The 16,536-nt window shown below is 37.6% G+C and overlaps 1 protein-coding gene across 4 annotated transcripts in view; it reads left to right on the top strand.

The window, feature by feature from the left end:
* PAIP1 (poly(A) binding protein interacting protein 1) overlaps positions 1 to 14,142 on the top strand; it is a 29,285-nt gene extending 15,143 nt beyond the window's left edge. For all 4 annotated transcript variants that reach the window (XM_042233810.2, XM_027980081.3, XM_027980079.3 and 1 more), the window contains exons 5-11: positions 285 to 396; positions 1,828 to 1,953; positions 3,127 to 3,233; positions 5,247 to 5,364; positions 6,021 to 6,075; positions 9,938 to 10,031; positions 12,962 to 14,142. In XM_042233810.2, the coding sequence (XP_042089744.1) occupies positions 285 to 396; positions 1,828 to 1,953; positions 3,127 to 3,233; positions 5,247 to 5,364; positions 6,021 to 6,075; positions 9,938 to 10,031; positions 12,962 to 13,055 (706 nt within the window). In that variant the 3' untranslated portion in view covers positions 13,056 to 14,142. The remainder of the gene's footprint in view (positions 1 to 284; positions 397 to 1,827; positions 1,954 to 3,126; positions 3,234 to 5,246; positions 5,365 to 6,020; positions 6,076 to 9,937; positions 10,032 to 12,961) is intronic.
* The last annotated feature ends 2,394 nt before the right edge of the window (positions 14,143 to 16,536 follow it).

The raw sequence follows: 16,536 nt of genomic DNA on the forward strand, positions 1-16,536 counted from the left end.
AAACCTCATGAAACCTATGCTGCTGTAACTTGTTACAAACTTGATCTAATAGGCTTATTTTCAACTGTTGTTACCAGTTTCTTAAAACTAGGAATCACTGTGTGAAAGATAATGCATATTCTGATCTCTGCAATAGACAGGAACACTTTTATTACAGAAAATCAAAATGTTGGTGCATTGTGCTTGCCTCTGAATTGCTTGTGAACAACCACACTGACAAATGGTTACCTTGATTATTTTTTTAAAAAAGCAATATGAGATTACAAAAGGTATGTCTTTATTAGATGTCGGACTGAATATGAAGTTAAAGATCAAGCTGCAAAAGGGGATGAAGTGACTCGAAAACGATTCCATGCATTTGTGCTCTTCCTGGGAGAACTTTATCTTAACCTGGAGGTGAGTACTTTTCAGTAGTGACAAAGCCTAAGAATATAAATTGATCTCAAGGGATTTGTATTTACCATAGCCTTTTACAACATTAGGGATGAAATGGGAGAGGCAAAAAGTCTTAGTACCTACTAATGGTAGTTGTGGTAGTGGTGGTTGTTTAGTTGCTAAGTTGTGACTGACTCTCTTGTGACCCCATGGACTGTAGCCCACCAGGCTCCTCTGTCCATGAGATTTCCCAGCAAGAATACTGGAGTGGGTTGCCATTTCCTTCTTTGGGGATCTTCCTGACCCAGGGATCAAACCCACATCTCCTTCATTGGCAGGCAGATTACTTACCACTAAGCCACCAGGGTCTGTCTTCAAATGGAACACATATACCATTCTGCCTTCTGTTCATGGGAAGGGTGTTGGGAGATGGTTACTAAGCACTTTAAAGTCATTATATACTTTTGGAAATCCATGGTTTACATGTGATTTTAAGCTTGTGGAATACAGACAGTCACACTTTTTTGAGTCCTTGTTTCATAAATATTAGCACACTTAGTTTGTTGACTTTCAGATGGTGACTCAAAAGCAGCTTGTCCTACGGAGCACAAAGCTTTGAGTGAAGAGGGGAGAGATTAAAGTTTCTGAGGTTGTTTTTTACACCTAACTCACCCTCGGTAGTTCTTTTTGGTCCTATTGTATGTATGAATTTTCCACATAAACTGTATTCGTACGAAGTCTACAGCTAAATTGGTGGTATACTTGAGTAAGTATATGCTTGTTGGCAGGCAACATAAGTGCTGAATGTTACTTTGTAATGGATTTGCTTGTTTTTCTTTTGACTAGTTATTCCCAGGTATATGTATAGGGTCTGATTTGGGGACTTGGTATTGTAAATGCCACTGATAAGACACATGAATCTACCATCAAATGTACATCTCAGTGCATCTAGATCTTTGTTCAGTCTTGTGCCTGATTCACTATCCATTTTACCACAGATAGCCTTAATTTAAAAAAAAACTCATGCCTTAATCTTAGTTTATTTTGGTGTTAAGCCAAATAAGAGCACCAATATCAAATGTGCTTTAAATGGATTGTCACTTTAAGAATGCTGTTGAATTTCCTATGTAGAAATAATAATATGTGTAGGGAGAATGATAAAACATGACTCCTGAGTTTATAGTTCTTCAAGTCAGAGAGCTGAGACACATGTTCCATTTATTGTTTTAAAATAGTATAAAAAGCCAAAAAAAAAAGCTCTGTGTTCCCCCAAAGATCTTAACTTTATAGACTAGAAACTGCTTTATGAAGCAGTAACATTAAGAGGCTTAAATTATCCTGACCGTGTGTTTTGTTTTAACCTAAAACACTTTGTTTTTCCAACATTTTGTTAAACCATTTATATATTTGTATTTTGGCATGGTTGCCTTTTCTTTTCTTTTGCCCCAAAAGATCAAAGGGACAAATGGACAGGTTACAAGGGCAGACATTCTTCAGGTCGGTCTTCGGGAGTTGCTGAATGCCCTCTTCTCTAATCCTATGGATGACAACTTAATTTGTGCCGTAAAATTACTGAAGGTGGGTTTTGCTTATTTTTTTTCTTAAAATTTAAAATGTTTTATCCCTCTAGTGCATAACTTAGAGGAAGGGAAGTACAATACATATACAAATTCAAGATTAAGTTATCTAAGTTAAACACTTATTTATCTCTTGAATTTAAATATTGGAAGAGCAGTATATACTTACTGCTTAATATAAGCAGCAAAATTTAAAAGTAAAAAATAGAAGTTCTTCACTCTTGCTGTGAAGTCCTTTTTCTTCCTTTCCTCTGTATGTATGCTCTCATAAGATCTTATTCTGTTGTGGTTTGTTGTGTTTTTTTTTTAATCACCCAGTGAGAATCTTGGATTTTTGCCTGGCTCTTTTTTCAGTAGCTTCCTAGTGTTCCATGGTATACATGCACATTGTTTATCCATTCCATCCTTTGAACAGTTATTTTCAGTTTAGCCAGTAAGCACTGTCAGTAATCTTTAATTGTATCTTTATATATGCAGTTGTTTATGTAAGTTAAATTCCTACACATAGATTTGGTGGCTCAAGGAGCATGTATACCTCAATTTGTTAGGTAATGCCAAATTTCCCTTCTAAATGCTTATTAACCAGAGTGTATTCCCACCAACAGTGAACGAGCGTACCTCTTTCCCCATATGCTTAATCAGTGATGGGAGAATCAATCCTAGATTTTATTTTATCATTGTGATGAGTAAAAACCAAAACATTTTAAATTGCATTTCCTTGGTGAAAATCACAAGTGAATTTAAGCTTTTTTTGGTTTATAAGCAATTTTTTCCCCCACAGTTTCTGTGAATTACCTGTTTCTATCCTTAACTTTTTCCTGATGAAGTTTGTGTTTTTTAAGTTCTGAGTTTCTATACTTATTGGATGTTGTATATATTAAAAAGTGATGTTGGTTAAAATTTTATACCTATTTTAGTCATACAGCAAACCTACTGTATAGTCATTGGCATATACAACCTGTGATTAAATTTCTGCTATAGTTCATTCCTTTTCCTTGTCAAGAAGAACAGAGTATAGTGATCCTTGAGTATAGATGGTAGAATATAATTGGGAATATTTAAGTTGCTAAATTCATCCTGTTTAAAGAATGTTTGAACTGCTGCTAAGATCTTTTTTAGAATTTCGATACTTCATTGAATTCCTTTTTTTTTTGACTGATACTTGCTTGTTTAGTTGACAGGGTCAGTTTTAGAAGATGCCTGGAAGGAAAAAGGAAAGACTGACATGGAAGAAATTATTCAGAGAATTGAAAATGTTGTCCTAGATGCAAATTGCAGCAGGTAGGAAAAGAACTAGTATAGATAGCCAGTAGATATTCCTTGCTTTTTCTTTGGGGGTGTTTTTAATCTGTTGTAGTTTATTGGAATAATCTTAATAGATCCACAGAAATTTTTTTCCTTTACCTATGAATTCTGCTCTCCTAGCCACTTCCTTCAATTATGCTTATAAATAGAAGTTAAGATATTCCTGTGAGAGTGTGACTCCATTAAAAAAAAAGATTCATACTTTTAAATTCAATAAAAACTTGGAGAAAGTACAACTGTAAATCCAATTGGAGGTATAAAAATGTTAGCAGCATCCTACTGCCTTTGAGAAACATATAGTCACAGTTACCTAGAACAAGTATCAAGCCTGTTTATTCCAAAAAAGGACAGCAGGAGCTAGGCAGTGGGGTACAAGCACATAGCTTTCATCTTAGTGCATGAGAAAGCAGTTCGTATCCTTTGGCCAGTGCTGGATGCTGCTAACCAAGTGTAGCTCTCAGAAGTGAGGACTGGCCCTTCAGTGGGCGGCATTGTGGGAGCCTGACCTCGATAAAGCGGAAATTGCTGCAATGTACAGTGAGGCTCAGATCTAGAAGTGGTTCTCTGAAGTCCCTCTTCCTCCCATGGCATCAGGTCATCCTTTCCACAGCACCATCAGTGAGGGTCAAAGGCATACAAATCTCACTGGAGATAGCTACTCTCCTGCAAGAGTCTGAAGGGTACTATTGCTGTTAGAAGGAAGAAACTGTTCCCCAGGTCAAGGAGAGGAAAGAAGTACTGACTGTAGTCCATGGCACCAACCTTCTGGGGCCTTTTCAAGCATCTGGAAAGGGTCTCTAAAAAGGCTAGCAGAGAGCTGAGCCTGCCAACTGGCATTCCATTGTCTATGAATTGGACAGGAACATGAAGCCCAGCAAGCCTGTGCAGTTCCTAGGGCATGAGGAGACAGTGTGTAAAGCCATGGAAGCTGTGTGCCCAGGGCAAGGCCGAGAAGGAAGAACAAGCAGCAGACTACTCCCAAGGACACCCTCCCTGCCCCTCCCATTCCTCTGCACTTCCCCCCTGCACATGTCACAGCGACCACATCCGTGTAAGTGGCAGCTCCGGATGGAGACTGGTGGCTCCCCATTTTGTATTAACTATTTTGTCTCTTGCACCCACTCCCTTCATACACTCTAGTTAGACTAGCACGTCTGGGGCAGGGTCCTCAGTCCAAGCCGAGGGAAGCCTTGTTCAAGAAGGTCAACAGGTAGTAATTCAGGGGCATTTGTCAATGCTTTGTTTATTACAAGGACTTGTTTGAGTAATGGTAGGGTAGTCATGTTAAGGTGTGAGCAATGAGGGGAGGCAGGAGAGCCTATTTGTGTTTCCAGGGGCCAGTCCTGTACTATCCTGTAGTCAAGTGACTGCATGGCTCTAGTCATTACAGTGGGAAATGAATGTAACCTGTGATGCTTCAAAGAAATATTTCCTCCCTGGCTCCAGGAGATTGGGATTGATCCTGAATGTTTCTGTGTTGTCTTTATTTTTACAAAAAGTTATATAATTAAAAACATTCTGGGGTTTCTCGTGGCAATTGCAATATTACCACATGTGGTCATCACAAAATAAGCCATTCCTTACACCACCATGGGATAAACTCCTTAACTTCTAAGGTGTAAGAACTTCATGCTTTGATGTAAGTTAGAATTCCTCCCCTCCTTATTTTATGGCAGTGAAATGCCTCTTGATCAAGTCCAAGTATGTCTTTCACTGTGCCCTGATTTCTGAATCTTGTTCCAGTTGCTTGGCCTGCCACTTGGGCCCACAACTCATTTGAGCATAACTGTACCAAATTGTTTTATTTCCATATCAGTATAATAAAGGAGTGATACTCATTTTTTAAAGGAGATAAATTTGTTTCATTATAGGAAATGTCTACAAAATCAGTGCATGTTAAATTTTTTAAACAAAGTTTTAAGCATCTGTAATATATTAGAGAATGGTAACACTTGCTCACCTTAACTCATTTTTAACTTTTGTCTGCAGAGATGTAAAACAGATGCTTTTGAAGCTTGTAGAACTCCGGTCAAGTAACTGGGGTAGAGTCCATGCAGCTTCAACATACAGGGAAGCAACACCTGAAAATGATCCTAATTATTTTATGGTATGCCAGTGGATGCATTTTAAGTTTGGTTATTGCTTGAATTCAGATTTTGGTAATTTGTAGATAAGTTACATAAAGCAGTTCTCAGAATTTAATATAACAGTTCTTCACTGATTTAGGGTCACATGGAAGCCATGGAATCCTCAGTGAAAGGGTAGACTAGAGAAAGAGCCATTTAAAGGCAAGGGAAATAAAAGGCCTGTATTTCAAACTTTTACTGGCATTTTGTAGTAAATTAAGAAAATGAAGATGGCTACCAGGCCAGTGATGCTCTGAAGTTCTCAATAGGACAGGCATAAAGAAACCATGGAGGAATGCTTTTATTATAATCCAGTCTTGGAGATGGCTTTAAAGAAAAAATGGTGGTGGGAACCACAGCTAAAAATCAGTTGACTTTAAGTCACAATGCACAACAGACCAACTCACTTAGAGTGTGACAGGCAGTAGACAGGGTTAGACATAGGAACTGGAGACAAGGAAATAGTCCTCTAAAGACTGTCGACTTTTGCAGTGAAATGGAAATGGCTGCTAGGAAGTTTTTTGCTTGTTATTGCATTATCAGGTACAGTTGAGTGTCCTCAGTCATGTTCTGTTAATGTGCTTTTAAAAAATCAATTCTGAAATAACATATTTTAATCACTCTTGATTCCTCCTAGAATGAGCCAACATTTTATACATCTGATGGTATTCCTTTCACTGCAGCTGATCCAGGTATGTCATCTCAGGCATTTTCTGCCCATTGATTGGTAAGATATTAAATTATAGAAAACCATACCCTCACCGGCATGAAGTTGTAGCTTTAAGAATTCACATCATTGTAAAATAAAGGGTAAAGTTTTGTCTCAGTAGAATATTCTCACAGTTACTGTTTGGAACCACTTCAGGTTGAACATCTGATTCAGTATATAGTACCTTGTCACCTTAACAGTGAAGGATTGGAAGAATCCCTCAATTAAATGCAACCATTTTTATCTTTTCTCTAATACTTTAATACTCTAAACTTTCAGGTAGTTAGAATGAAAGGGAAGGATGGTTTAGTTCACTATGTAGTCTGCAGCTTTCATTGGTACAGGATAATACTTGCAGATGTTAAGAATTGTGGATTTTATTAATAGTTGGGTCAGTTAATTAAAATCTAAATCTGTGCACACTTCTCCTTCCAGAAAAGGGCCATTTGTAAAATGATTGCTTTAATTGTGGTAAACAGAACTGAACTGTGAGCAAAAGAAAATTTTCCCACTTAATACAACCTTACAGCCAGCTTATCAGAATTTTCTCATTTGTTTCCTCTGGATTACAGACACTGACTATCCTATGCCTCTAGCACAGAGGTCAAAAGAACTGCTTAACTTTTCAGCTTTAAATTATGAATTACAGACATAAGTACAATTTAAAGTTGAAAAGTTAAGCAGTTCTTTTGACCTCTTTGGTTTTTATATTGTTGAGTATTTCAAAACTGGCCAGTTTGATTCACTGTCAAGATAAACTGATTTCACTATATCATTATATATCTTGGGTCTTTTCAAAGAAATAAAACTATATAGATAATACTAAGCCATTTTCTGTTACTGTAATTGATCTTTCACCCCCAAGTCCAGTCCTTCCATAATTTCCCTCCTAGGGTACTTACTATCCTAACGTTGGTGTCATTGTGTTGTCTTTTTACTTCATATTTCTGTAAGTTACAGGCATTACCATACACAGTAGTATTAACCTAAAAGGTACCTTATTGTGCATGTCTTTTTGCAGTTTATTTTTTTACTCAGTATTTTTGGTATTTGTTTGTGTTGATATATATAAATGCCAAATGATGATCTACTGAGAGTAAACCACAATTTATAGATTCCCTCCCCCTTGGGGCCCCCCATTTTTTACAATGGGGGGTAGTTCGCACTTATTACTACCCATAATACCATGCAAACAAACCTTTAATAATCTTTGCATATAGAGAAATTTCCTTAGGGTAAGGAAGTAGAATTGTTAGATTATAGGCAATATACATCTTCCGCTTCACTAGATGTTGCTAAGCTGCTTTCCATCATGATTATACAGCTTAATATTCCCACCAGCAGCATATGAAAGTTCCTGTTTCCCATTGTTGGTAACGCTTACTGTTACCAGACTTATTTTTCTTTCACCAGACCTCTTTTTCTGGTTTCTGTTTTATTAAAATAACATTTTAATAGCTGTTAATAACATTTAATAACATTTTCTGTTTGTTATTTATAATAACAGATTTTATTAACCTTTTGATTTCTTTGTTTGAGAATCACCTGCTTGTGTCCTTTTCACATATCTCTGTTGAATCATTTGTTTTTCTTACTGATTTGTAATTATTTACATGGTCTGGAAAGTGATCCTTAGTTTCTGCCAGTATGTGCTATCTTTCCATTTTTTGTCTTATGTAGAAGCTTTGAGTGTTAAGAGTCTTATGTGTGTCTATGACTTAGTTTCCTTACTACAGGCAAATTCTATTGTGTTCTAAACCCTGTTTTTTTATATTTAGGTGTTTAATCCATCTGGCTAACTCTTGAATGTGAGATATGGTAGGAATTAAATATTCTGTAGTTCCTCATGTCAACACAGAGGATGCTTCCTCTCTTGGATAAAATATCCCTCTGTGTACCATGTAACTCCCTATAAATTTGTGTCTTATTCCTGTGTCTGTGAGTGTGGATCTTCTATTTGTCTTGACATCAATACTGCATTCTTTTAAAATTTTATTTATTTTCTGGCTCTGTTGGGTCTTTGTTGCTGCATAGGCTTTCTCTAGTTGCGGGGAGTGGTGGCTTGTCTCATAGCTCAGGGGTTCTAGAGCACACAGGTTTAGTTGCTCCATAGCATGTGAGATCTTCCTGGACCAGGGAACAAACTTGTGTCTCCTGCATTGGCAGGTGGATTCTTAACCACTGGACCACCAGGATAGTCCCAATACTGCATTCTTAGTTATTCTAACATACTGTAAATCTTGCTGTGTCTGGTGAGACAGATTTTCCTTTTTCCCCTTATTCTTTGAAGCTGCCTTGATTCATTTTGGTTCTTAGATCTTCTTCTTTGTCTAATCTGTCTTTCCTAGTTATTTCTGATGACTGTGGAAATTCATTTTAGTTTTCAAACAGGATTGTTTCTGAATTTTGTTCAAAGTATCTTGATCTTAAAGTTTCAAGGCCTTTTTTCACATTATTCTAAATAGGCTTAGTTTTGCTTCATATTTTTAATTCTAACCCTGCTGTTACTTCTGTCATATACAAAATTACTTCTTTATATTGTGATATTTTTTGCAATCTCATAATTTAGCTTTCTTAAACTTTTGAAATGTTTTCAAACTTATTGTAAAGCTACAAAAGTAAAAACAGTAGAAAGAACACCCATCTGTCTGCCTTTTACTCAGATGTACCTCTGTGGTTAACAGTGTTTTCTGTTTAACATTTGTTCTTTCCACATTCACTCTTTTTCCTTAAATCATTTGAAGTTACATATATTATGGCCCTTTCATGACTGCTCCAGCATTCTAACTACTGCCTGTTTGTTGTTCTTTATGAAAAAGCCTTGTGACTTGGATTGTAGGAACATGTATTCAAGGGGAATTTGTATTTGCTGTGTCAGGAGCCACAGGGGTAACACTGGCTTGGAACACATTTTTTTATTTTCTTGTCATAGAGATTCTTTATGTGGATAATAGAAATTTGAAATGCATACCCATTGTTAAAAATTCTCTGGGGAATTATCCTTCAATTAAAAGTAATTTTGAAAAGTTATCCAGGGAACCAGTTTCTTCACAGTGCTTCTGTCCTGATTCCAGATGCAGGCAGGGACAGCCAAGCTTCTTTGCCATCTCCCTTTACAGCTGAGGTTGTTTTCTTGGTTCACCTTTTGCTTGAAATACCAGTTGTTTGTCCTGGGTTTGTGTAGGTGAGATGGACGTGGGGCATGAATTCCATCTCCCTATTTCACATGGACTCAAGACCTTGCCTTCTGACCATCTGTGGGTTTTAAAATCCAACCCTTTTGTTCCTAAGACCACTAGGTCTGCCAGCCTCCCAGCTGTAAGAGTTATGTCATCTGGTGACGTGAGCAGATGTGTGTATGAGTAAGTGAGTGAATGTGAACTCATTCATACATTTAAGAGAGTGTTTTATCTGTTGCTTTATTTATTGCAGGACCATCTTATAGTTAAAATTATGTTGAGCTTTAAGCACAGGTCTGTGTCTGTGATTATTTTTCACTAAATACGTACTACAGTACTTATGTAGGGTTAGCTGAATCAGCAAATACAAAGGAACCGTGTATAAGGAGGGCCAACTAAGTTACATTTGGATTTTTGAGAGTGTAGAAGGTCACTGACCAGTAAGGGTCAATTGTATAATTTATGAGCACGTGGTGTACAGGGGAGAGATAAAGCAAGCCAGTTAAAATGTAAATTGTATAAAAGATATTCTTAAATATGTAGATGGAACCTTAACTGCTATTTAAATGTATCTACTTAAAAATCATAATATTAAAAAAAATTTTAGGGGTAACTTGGCTGTTTCATACAAATATTTTTCAGTATTAAATTTTTTTTTTTTTATAGATTACCAAGAGAAATATCAAGAGTTACTTGAAAGAGAAGACTTTTTTCCAGATTATGAAGAAAATGGAACAGATTTATCAGGGGGTGGTGATCCGTAAGTTCTTTAGATCCTTTTTTTGTTTTGAGGGTTTGGGTTTCTTTTTTAATTTTTGTTTTCATTTTTCTGTTTGGCCATGTGATACAGCTTGCAGGCGAGATCTTAGTTCCCTCTGCAGAGATTGAACCCAGCCCCGCTGCAGTGGAAGTACGGAGTCCTCAAAATTGAACTGCCAGAAAATTTCCATATTTAGCTGCTTTCTTTGTGAATTCCTGTGGCCATAGTTTGTGGATGGAGTCTATAGACTAGAAAAGATGATGAAAGAATGTGCATTTTGATTTAATGATGTTAAAGTAGTAGATACGTAGTAGTTATTTATCAGAAACTTTCAGAAAATCATATTAGAGAAAACACTATGACTGAAAGTTAAATATAGTTAACGTGAAAAAACTAGTAATGTAGCATATTCAAACAGTTTTTATAAAATAGATTCTATTAACTTTAATACTATAAGATCTTGGGCAAGTTCTATGCCTTTTTCTCCATCTATTGAATAGGAATAGTAGTACCCCTCCTTGAATTTTTTTGAGACCTAAATGAGATACATAAATAACTTGGAGTAGCTACCTGGCACACAGTAAAAGTCTCAAAGCTTGGCTGTTAAGGGATTAAAATTAGAACACCGATAACTATAAATTACAGTCCTATATCCCATATCTCAGTCTTTACCTGCCATTCTTTATGACAAAAGAAACTTTTATTGTATTGTTCACTTATCATTAGATCATGCTACATTTGTATATAGAATGACCAGGAACTTGAGGTTTAGTCCCAGTTCTGTTAACAATTCATGTGAATTTGAACAGGCTACTTAGATTCTCCTCTTCATAAGCAGAGGGCAGAAATAAATCTGTGACTTTATTTTTTCTTACCCCATCTCATGTATTATAGGTTAAAAAAAAAGAATCACATTTATTCTTTCTCCAGGTTCAGTTCAGTCACTCAGTCATTTCCGACTCTTTGCGACCCCATGAATCACAGCACGCCAGGCTTCCCTGTCCATCACCAACTCCTGGAGTTCACTCAGATTCATGTCTATCAAGTCAGTGATGCCATCCAGCCATCTCGTCCTCTGTCGTCCCCTTCTCCTCCTGCCCCCAATCCCTCCCAGCATCAGAGTTTTTTCCAGTGAGTCAACTCTTCACATGAGGTGGCCAGAGTAGTAGAGTTTCAGCTTTAGCATCATTCCTTCCAAAGAAATCCCAGGATTAATCTCCTTCAGAATGGACTGGTTGGATCTCCTTGCAGTCCAAGGGACTCTCAAGAGTCTTCTCCAACACCACAGTTCAAAAGCATCAATTCTTCGGCGCTCAGCCTTCTTCACAGTCTAACTCTCACATCCATACATAACTACAGAAAAAACCATAGCCTTGACTAGACGGACCTTTGTTGGCAAAGTAATGTTTCTGCTTTTGAATATGTTATCTAGGTTGGTCATAACTTTTCTTCCAAGGAGTAAGCGTCTTTTAATTTCATGGCTGCAGTCACTATCTGCAGTGATTTTGGAGCCCCCCAAAAATAAAGTCTGACACTATTTCCACTGTTTTTCCATCTATTTGCCATGAAGTGTTGGGACCGGATGTCGTGATCTTCATTTTCTGAATGTTGAGCTTTAAGCCAACTTTTTCGCTCTCCTCTTTCACTTTCATCAAGAGGCTTTTTAGTTCCTCTTCACTTTCTGCCATAATGGTGGTGTCATCTGCATATCTGAGGTGTTTGATATTTCTCCTGGCAGTCTTGATTCCGTCTTGTGTTTCTTCCAGTCCAGCATTTCTCATGATGTACTCTGCATATAAGTTAAGTAAGCAGGGTGACAATATACAGCCTTGATGTACTCCTTTTCCTATTTGGAACCAGTCTGTTGTTCCATGTCCAGTTCTAACTGTTGCTTCCTGACCTGCATACAGATTTCTCAAGAGGCAGGTCAGGTGGTCTGTATTCCCATCTCTTTCAGAATTTTCCACAGTTTATTGTGATCCACACAGTCAAAGGCTTTGGCATAGTCAATAAAGCAGAAATAGATGTTTTTCTGGAACTCTCTTGCTTTTTCCATGATCTAGCGGATGTTGGCAATTTGATGTCTGGTTCCTCTGCCTTTTCTAAAACCAGCTTGAACATCAGGAAGTTCATGGTTCATGTATTGCTGAAGCCTGGCTTGAAGAATTTTGAGCATTACTTTACTAGCATGTGACATGAGTCTAATTGTGTGGTAGTTAAGCATTCTTTGGCATTACCTTTCTTTGGGATTGGAATGAAAACTGACCTTTTTCCAGTCCTGTGGCCCCTGCTGAGTTTTCCAAATTTGCTGGCATATTGAGTGCAGCACTTTCACGGCATCATCTTTCAGGATTTGAAACAGCTCAACTGGAATTCCATCCTTCACTAGCTTTGTTTGTAGTGATGCTTTCTAAGGCCCACTTGACTTCACATTCCAGGATGTCTGGCTCTAGGTGAGTGATCACACCATCGTGATTATCCAGGTCATGAAGATCTTTTTTTGTACAGTTTTGTGTATTTTAAATATGTCTGATTTTCTGATAGTGTCATACTTTTATATACTAGCTCAATAGAGAAAAATACAGGGATGTGCTTCCAAGCAGTTAGGAAGGTTCAACCCTGCTGAGAGCACCAGTGGAAACTGAAAGTTGGCCTTGCCATTAAATGTCAGGTTATCTCTAAAGTTTAGCTTGGTAAGCGTTATATTCTCTTTGCCCTAATGAACTTGTGGCATTTCAGTATGTGGCCTTGTACTAGAAATGAGGGAAGAAGGATAAAGACCCATCAGCAATTGGTAGGACTGGCAAGATAATTTTGTCACGTGTTGGTGGAAAGGGTCCTGGGGGTGGGGAGATACACACTTTCATGACTTAGTATCTTAGACATTTTCTGAATTAAAAAAATAAACCTCATCTGTGTTGCTTTCACAGGTACTTGGATGATATTGATGATGAGATGGACCCAGAGATAGAAGAAGCTTATGAAAAGTTTTGTTTGGAATCAGAGCGTAAGCGAAAACAGTAAAGTTAAATTTCAGCGTATCCATTTTATAAAGCAGTTTAGGTTATGGTGATTTAGCAGAACACAGGAAAGCAAGAAAATGTGTCACACTTATACCAAATTAAGGGTGTTGAGTTATGTTACTAATGTATGCAACTTTAATTTTGTTTAACACTCTCTGCCAAAATAAACTTTATTCCCTATAACTTAAAATGTGTATATATATATAATAGTTTATTATGTACAGTTAATTCCACTGTTTTGGCTGCAATAAAATCGATTTTGAAAAAAATGAAAAATGTTGAAAGTAAATTTTGCTAGCTGGTTAGTAGCTTATCCTTTAAATTCTACTTTTCTTGAGGGAAAAATTCTTAGTCTGAAAATACATATAACTGCAAAATGTAGCATCCTTTCTTAGATATGAGTATTACAGCTTTCACTTAGTTTTACATTTAGTCTCAAAGAATTGAGTTTCAAGTATGAATCACAGTCACAAATATCTTTAGGACTTGAAGTCTTAGAAATGTCATTAACAACTGATTTACATGTCCAGATGCTATTTGATACCAAGGGCTTTTAAAATGGCATTTTAAAAAAAAGTAAGAACTCCCAACTAAACAACCAAGATCTTCACTGAGGATTTGTTGCAGTTCTAGAATTTTTTTTTTAACCTAACTTCATTACTCTAAAAACCTAGAATATTATTCTGCTTCATTTATATGGCTTTCTCATTTTTGTTTTATAGCATAAGTTGCATTGACTTTTTTACTAGAGAATTTTACTAGATCTTTGTCACTCAAGTTTTCATCTGCTTTATAATCAATGAACCTTGAACCACTTTTCTAATACTTTTACTATAACGTGGTACCACCTCAGCCCTACCTTAGTAATATTTTTACCTGTGTCAAAAATCTTTTTCCAGCTAACTAAAACTTATGTACAAAAAGATTGCCTGTAAATATGCATGTAAATAGTTCTGTTAATAACCCACTGTTTTACATTTGGTACATCTGTGTCTGCTAATTAGCTTTCTCACTTTTTGGCTTGTTTGTTTGGTCTGGATTAAAATTAGACTTTAAAAATAAAATTTAAATAGTTTTGTTTCCTCTAAGTTTTTGGAGTAGTATCCTCGAATTCTAAAGAATTTCTATTGAATTTTTTTACATGACATCATAAAATTAAGATTTGAAATCAAACTACTAGGATAGATATTCAATGTCTGTTGAATGAGTTTCAATAAACATTCACATCTACTTGGAAAAACTAGCAATTATGAAATGTAAACTCTTAGTGTTCTTATTGTAAAAGGCAAGTATATATGTAATAATAGAATTTTTTTCAACATGGTGGCTATTGCCTCAATCTGAAGTTCTCTGGAGGTTATGCTCACTGTGAATGAATCTCAGGGATGAGGGGAAGGGCGTGTAGGAAAAAGGCTGGACGTTAGGCTGGGGCCAAGAATATGCTCACTGAATATACTTTAAAGTTTGTGCAGTTACTCTGAATAACCACCCAGTTTTATCTGCTAAATGTTACTAATATACTATGCTTACAACAGCTAGCAGTAGGATCAGTATGTTCCAGTTACTGGTGCTGCTTAAGTAACCACCCAGACAATAACCATTTTATCATGCTCATGTTTCTGTGGCTTAGGAATTTGGACAGGGTACAAGAGAGGGTACTATTCTTCTAGTCTGCAACATTTGGGAAAAATAAGGACTGGGGTGGCTGGAACAGCTGGCTGCTGTCATCTTCTAGAGTTGTCTTCATGCACATGGCTGATGACTGGGCTGAGGTGACTTGAAGCCATCCTTGACCTGAAGCACCTACACCTGGCCTGTCCACGTGGCTTAGACTTCTCACAACATGGCAGCTGGTTAAGAGGGGGCATTGTAAAGACCCAGGAAGAAGCTGCATTCAGAAGCTGCAAGCAGCACTGCTTCTGCTACAGTCTCTTTGGGTTCTGATTAGCTCACTAAAAAGCCATATCAGATAGGAGGCCTTCAAGGAATGTGTGGACATGTTTTAAATACTGAAAGGGAAGAGTTGGCCTTTAGGATTGCCATGTCTTCCACAGAAACACAGATCCGTTCATCTTTTGTAACAGGGATTATTAGTACAAATCTTTAATGAGCAAGGACACAAAGGTGCCAGTGAATGTTAGTCTTGTAACAAAGTGCAAATATTAGTCTTGGAAGTTGTGTCATTAACTCAGACCCTCTGTCTGTATTGTCAGTGCCCTGCAGCCAGAGACTACCAGGGCCACACCTGTACCTGAATATGTTGAGTTTAGTACTTGTTGAGAGGCAGAGTATCCACCATCTAAGTCACTTGAGTTGTGTCGACTCTGTGACCCCATAGACAGCAGACCACCAAGCTCCCCGTCCCTGGGCTTCTCCAGGCAAGAACACTAGAGTGGGTTGCAATTATGTCAATAAGAGTGTTCACAAGAACCTATTATAGGATTGGGGCTTTGATTGGATAATTTGGGAGAGGGCCTAAGAAACTGGAGATTTGCTCTAGCATGGATGCTGTCAGAAAGCAAGGGAATTCTTTTTTTTTTAGGGGAATTCTATGATTAGGTATTTTATTCAGTCTTATCTGTCATGAGGATAGTAGGGTATGGATTAAGTTGTCTTTTTTTTTTTTTAATTGTCACATTTATTAAGAGGATGCTTGGTGTAGAGTAAAAAACTGTTGGGCTGAAGGATTGAAAATCAGCTTAAACTGAAAAAGCAGCAGCCCTGCCTGTTAATCAAGCTGGGAGGTCAGACACAGATAAAGCCAGCTGCAGCGTAATAGACAACGTTTTTCCCAAGGTCATGACCCCCAGTGTGTGTGTGTGAGACCAGGGCTTTGTTATCACTGATGCTTTCAGACCTGCTTTGCAGTTCTTGTCCATCTTTTAGGGGATACCCAGTTGCTAAACTGCCCTCACCTCAGGATAGCAGCCAGTCCCTTAGTTAAACCCTGTTTCTAATCCTGCTACAGAAAGAGCATCCAACCAGGAACTGGTCTCTCTCCCCTTAGAGCTTCCTCAGAATTCCTCAGCAGGAACCTAGACCTTACAACGAAGATGCGCTCCTTCCCCTGTGGAGAGCCTCATTTGAAGTGTACTTTCTTGCTTACACATCAAATATTTTGTCAGACTACAGGCTTGAGCCCAGTGGTCTTTAGCTGACTAGACCTTAGCAGATAGAAATCATTTAAGGGCATGTACACCACGGCTGGATTGGGTCAGCCTAGCAAACGCCAGCCTGGAGTGAACTGGACGCTGCTGCTGCATCCAGGCTGTGGGAGGTCACTTCTTTTAGGCTTGTACTACTGTCAATCCATAGTCACCTTCATTTAGGCTGCCAGTAATCTGTGTTTCTTCATTCTCTTGCTCAATTCAAACCGTGTGTACTCTGTCTGCCTCTTTATTCCCTGATGATTTCCTTCACAGAAAAAAAAAAAAGATCACTGGAGAGATGTTCACAAATGCATCTGAATACACTTCATCTCT

The sequence above is a fragment of the Ovis aries genome, chromosome 16 (assembly GCF_016772045.2).
Source record: "Ovis aries strain OAR_USU_Benz2616 breed Rambouillet chromosome 16, ARS-UI_Ramb_v3.0, whole genome shotgun sequence".
Taxonomy (NCBI): Eukaryota; Metazoa; Chordata; class Mammalia; order Artiodactyla; family Bovidae; genus Ovis; species Ovis aries.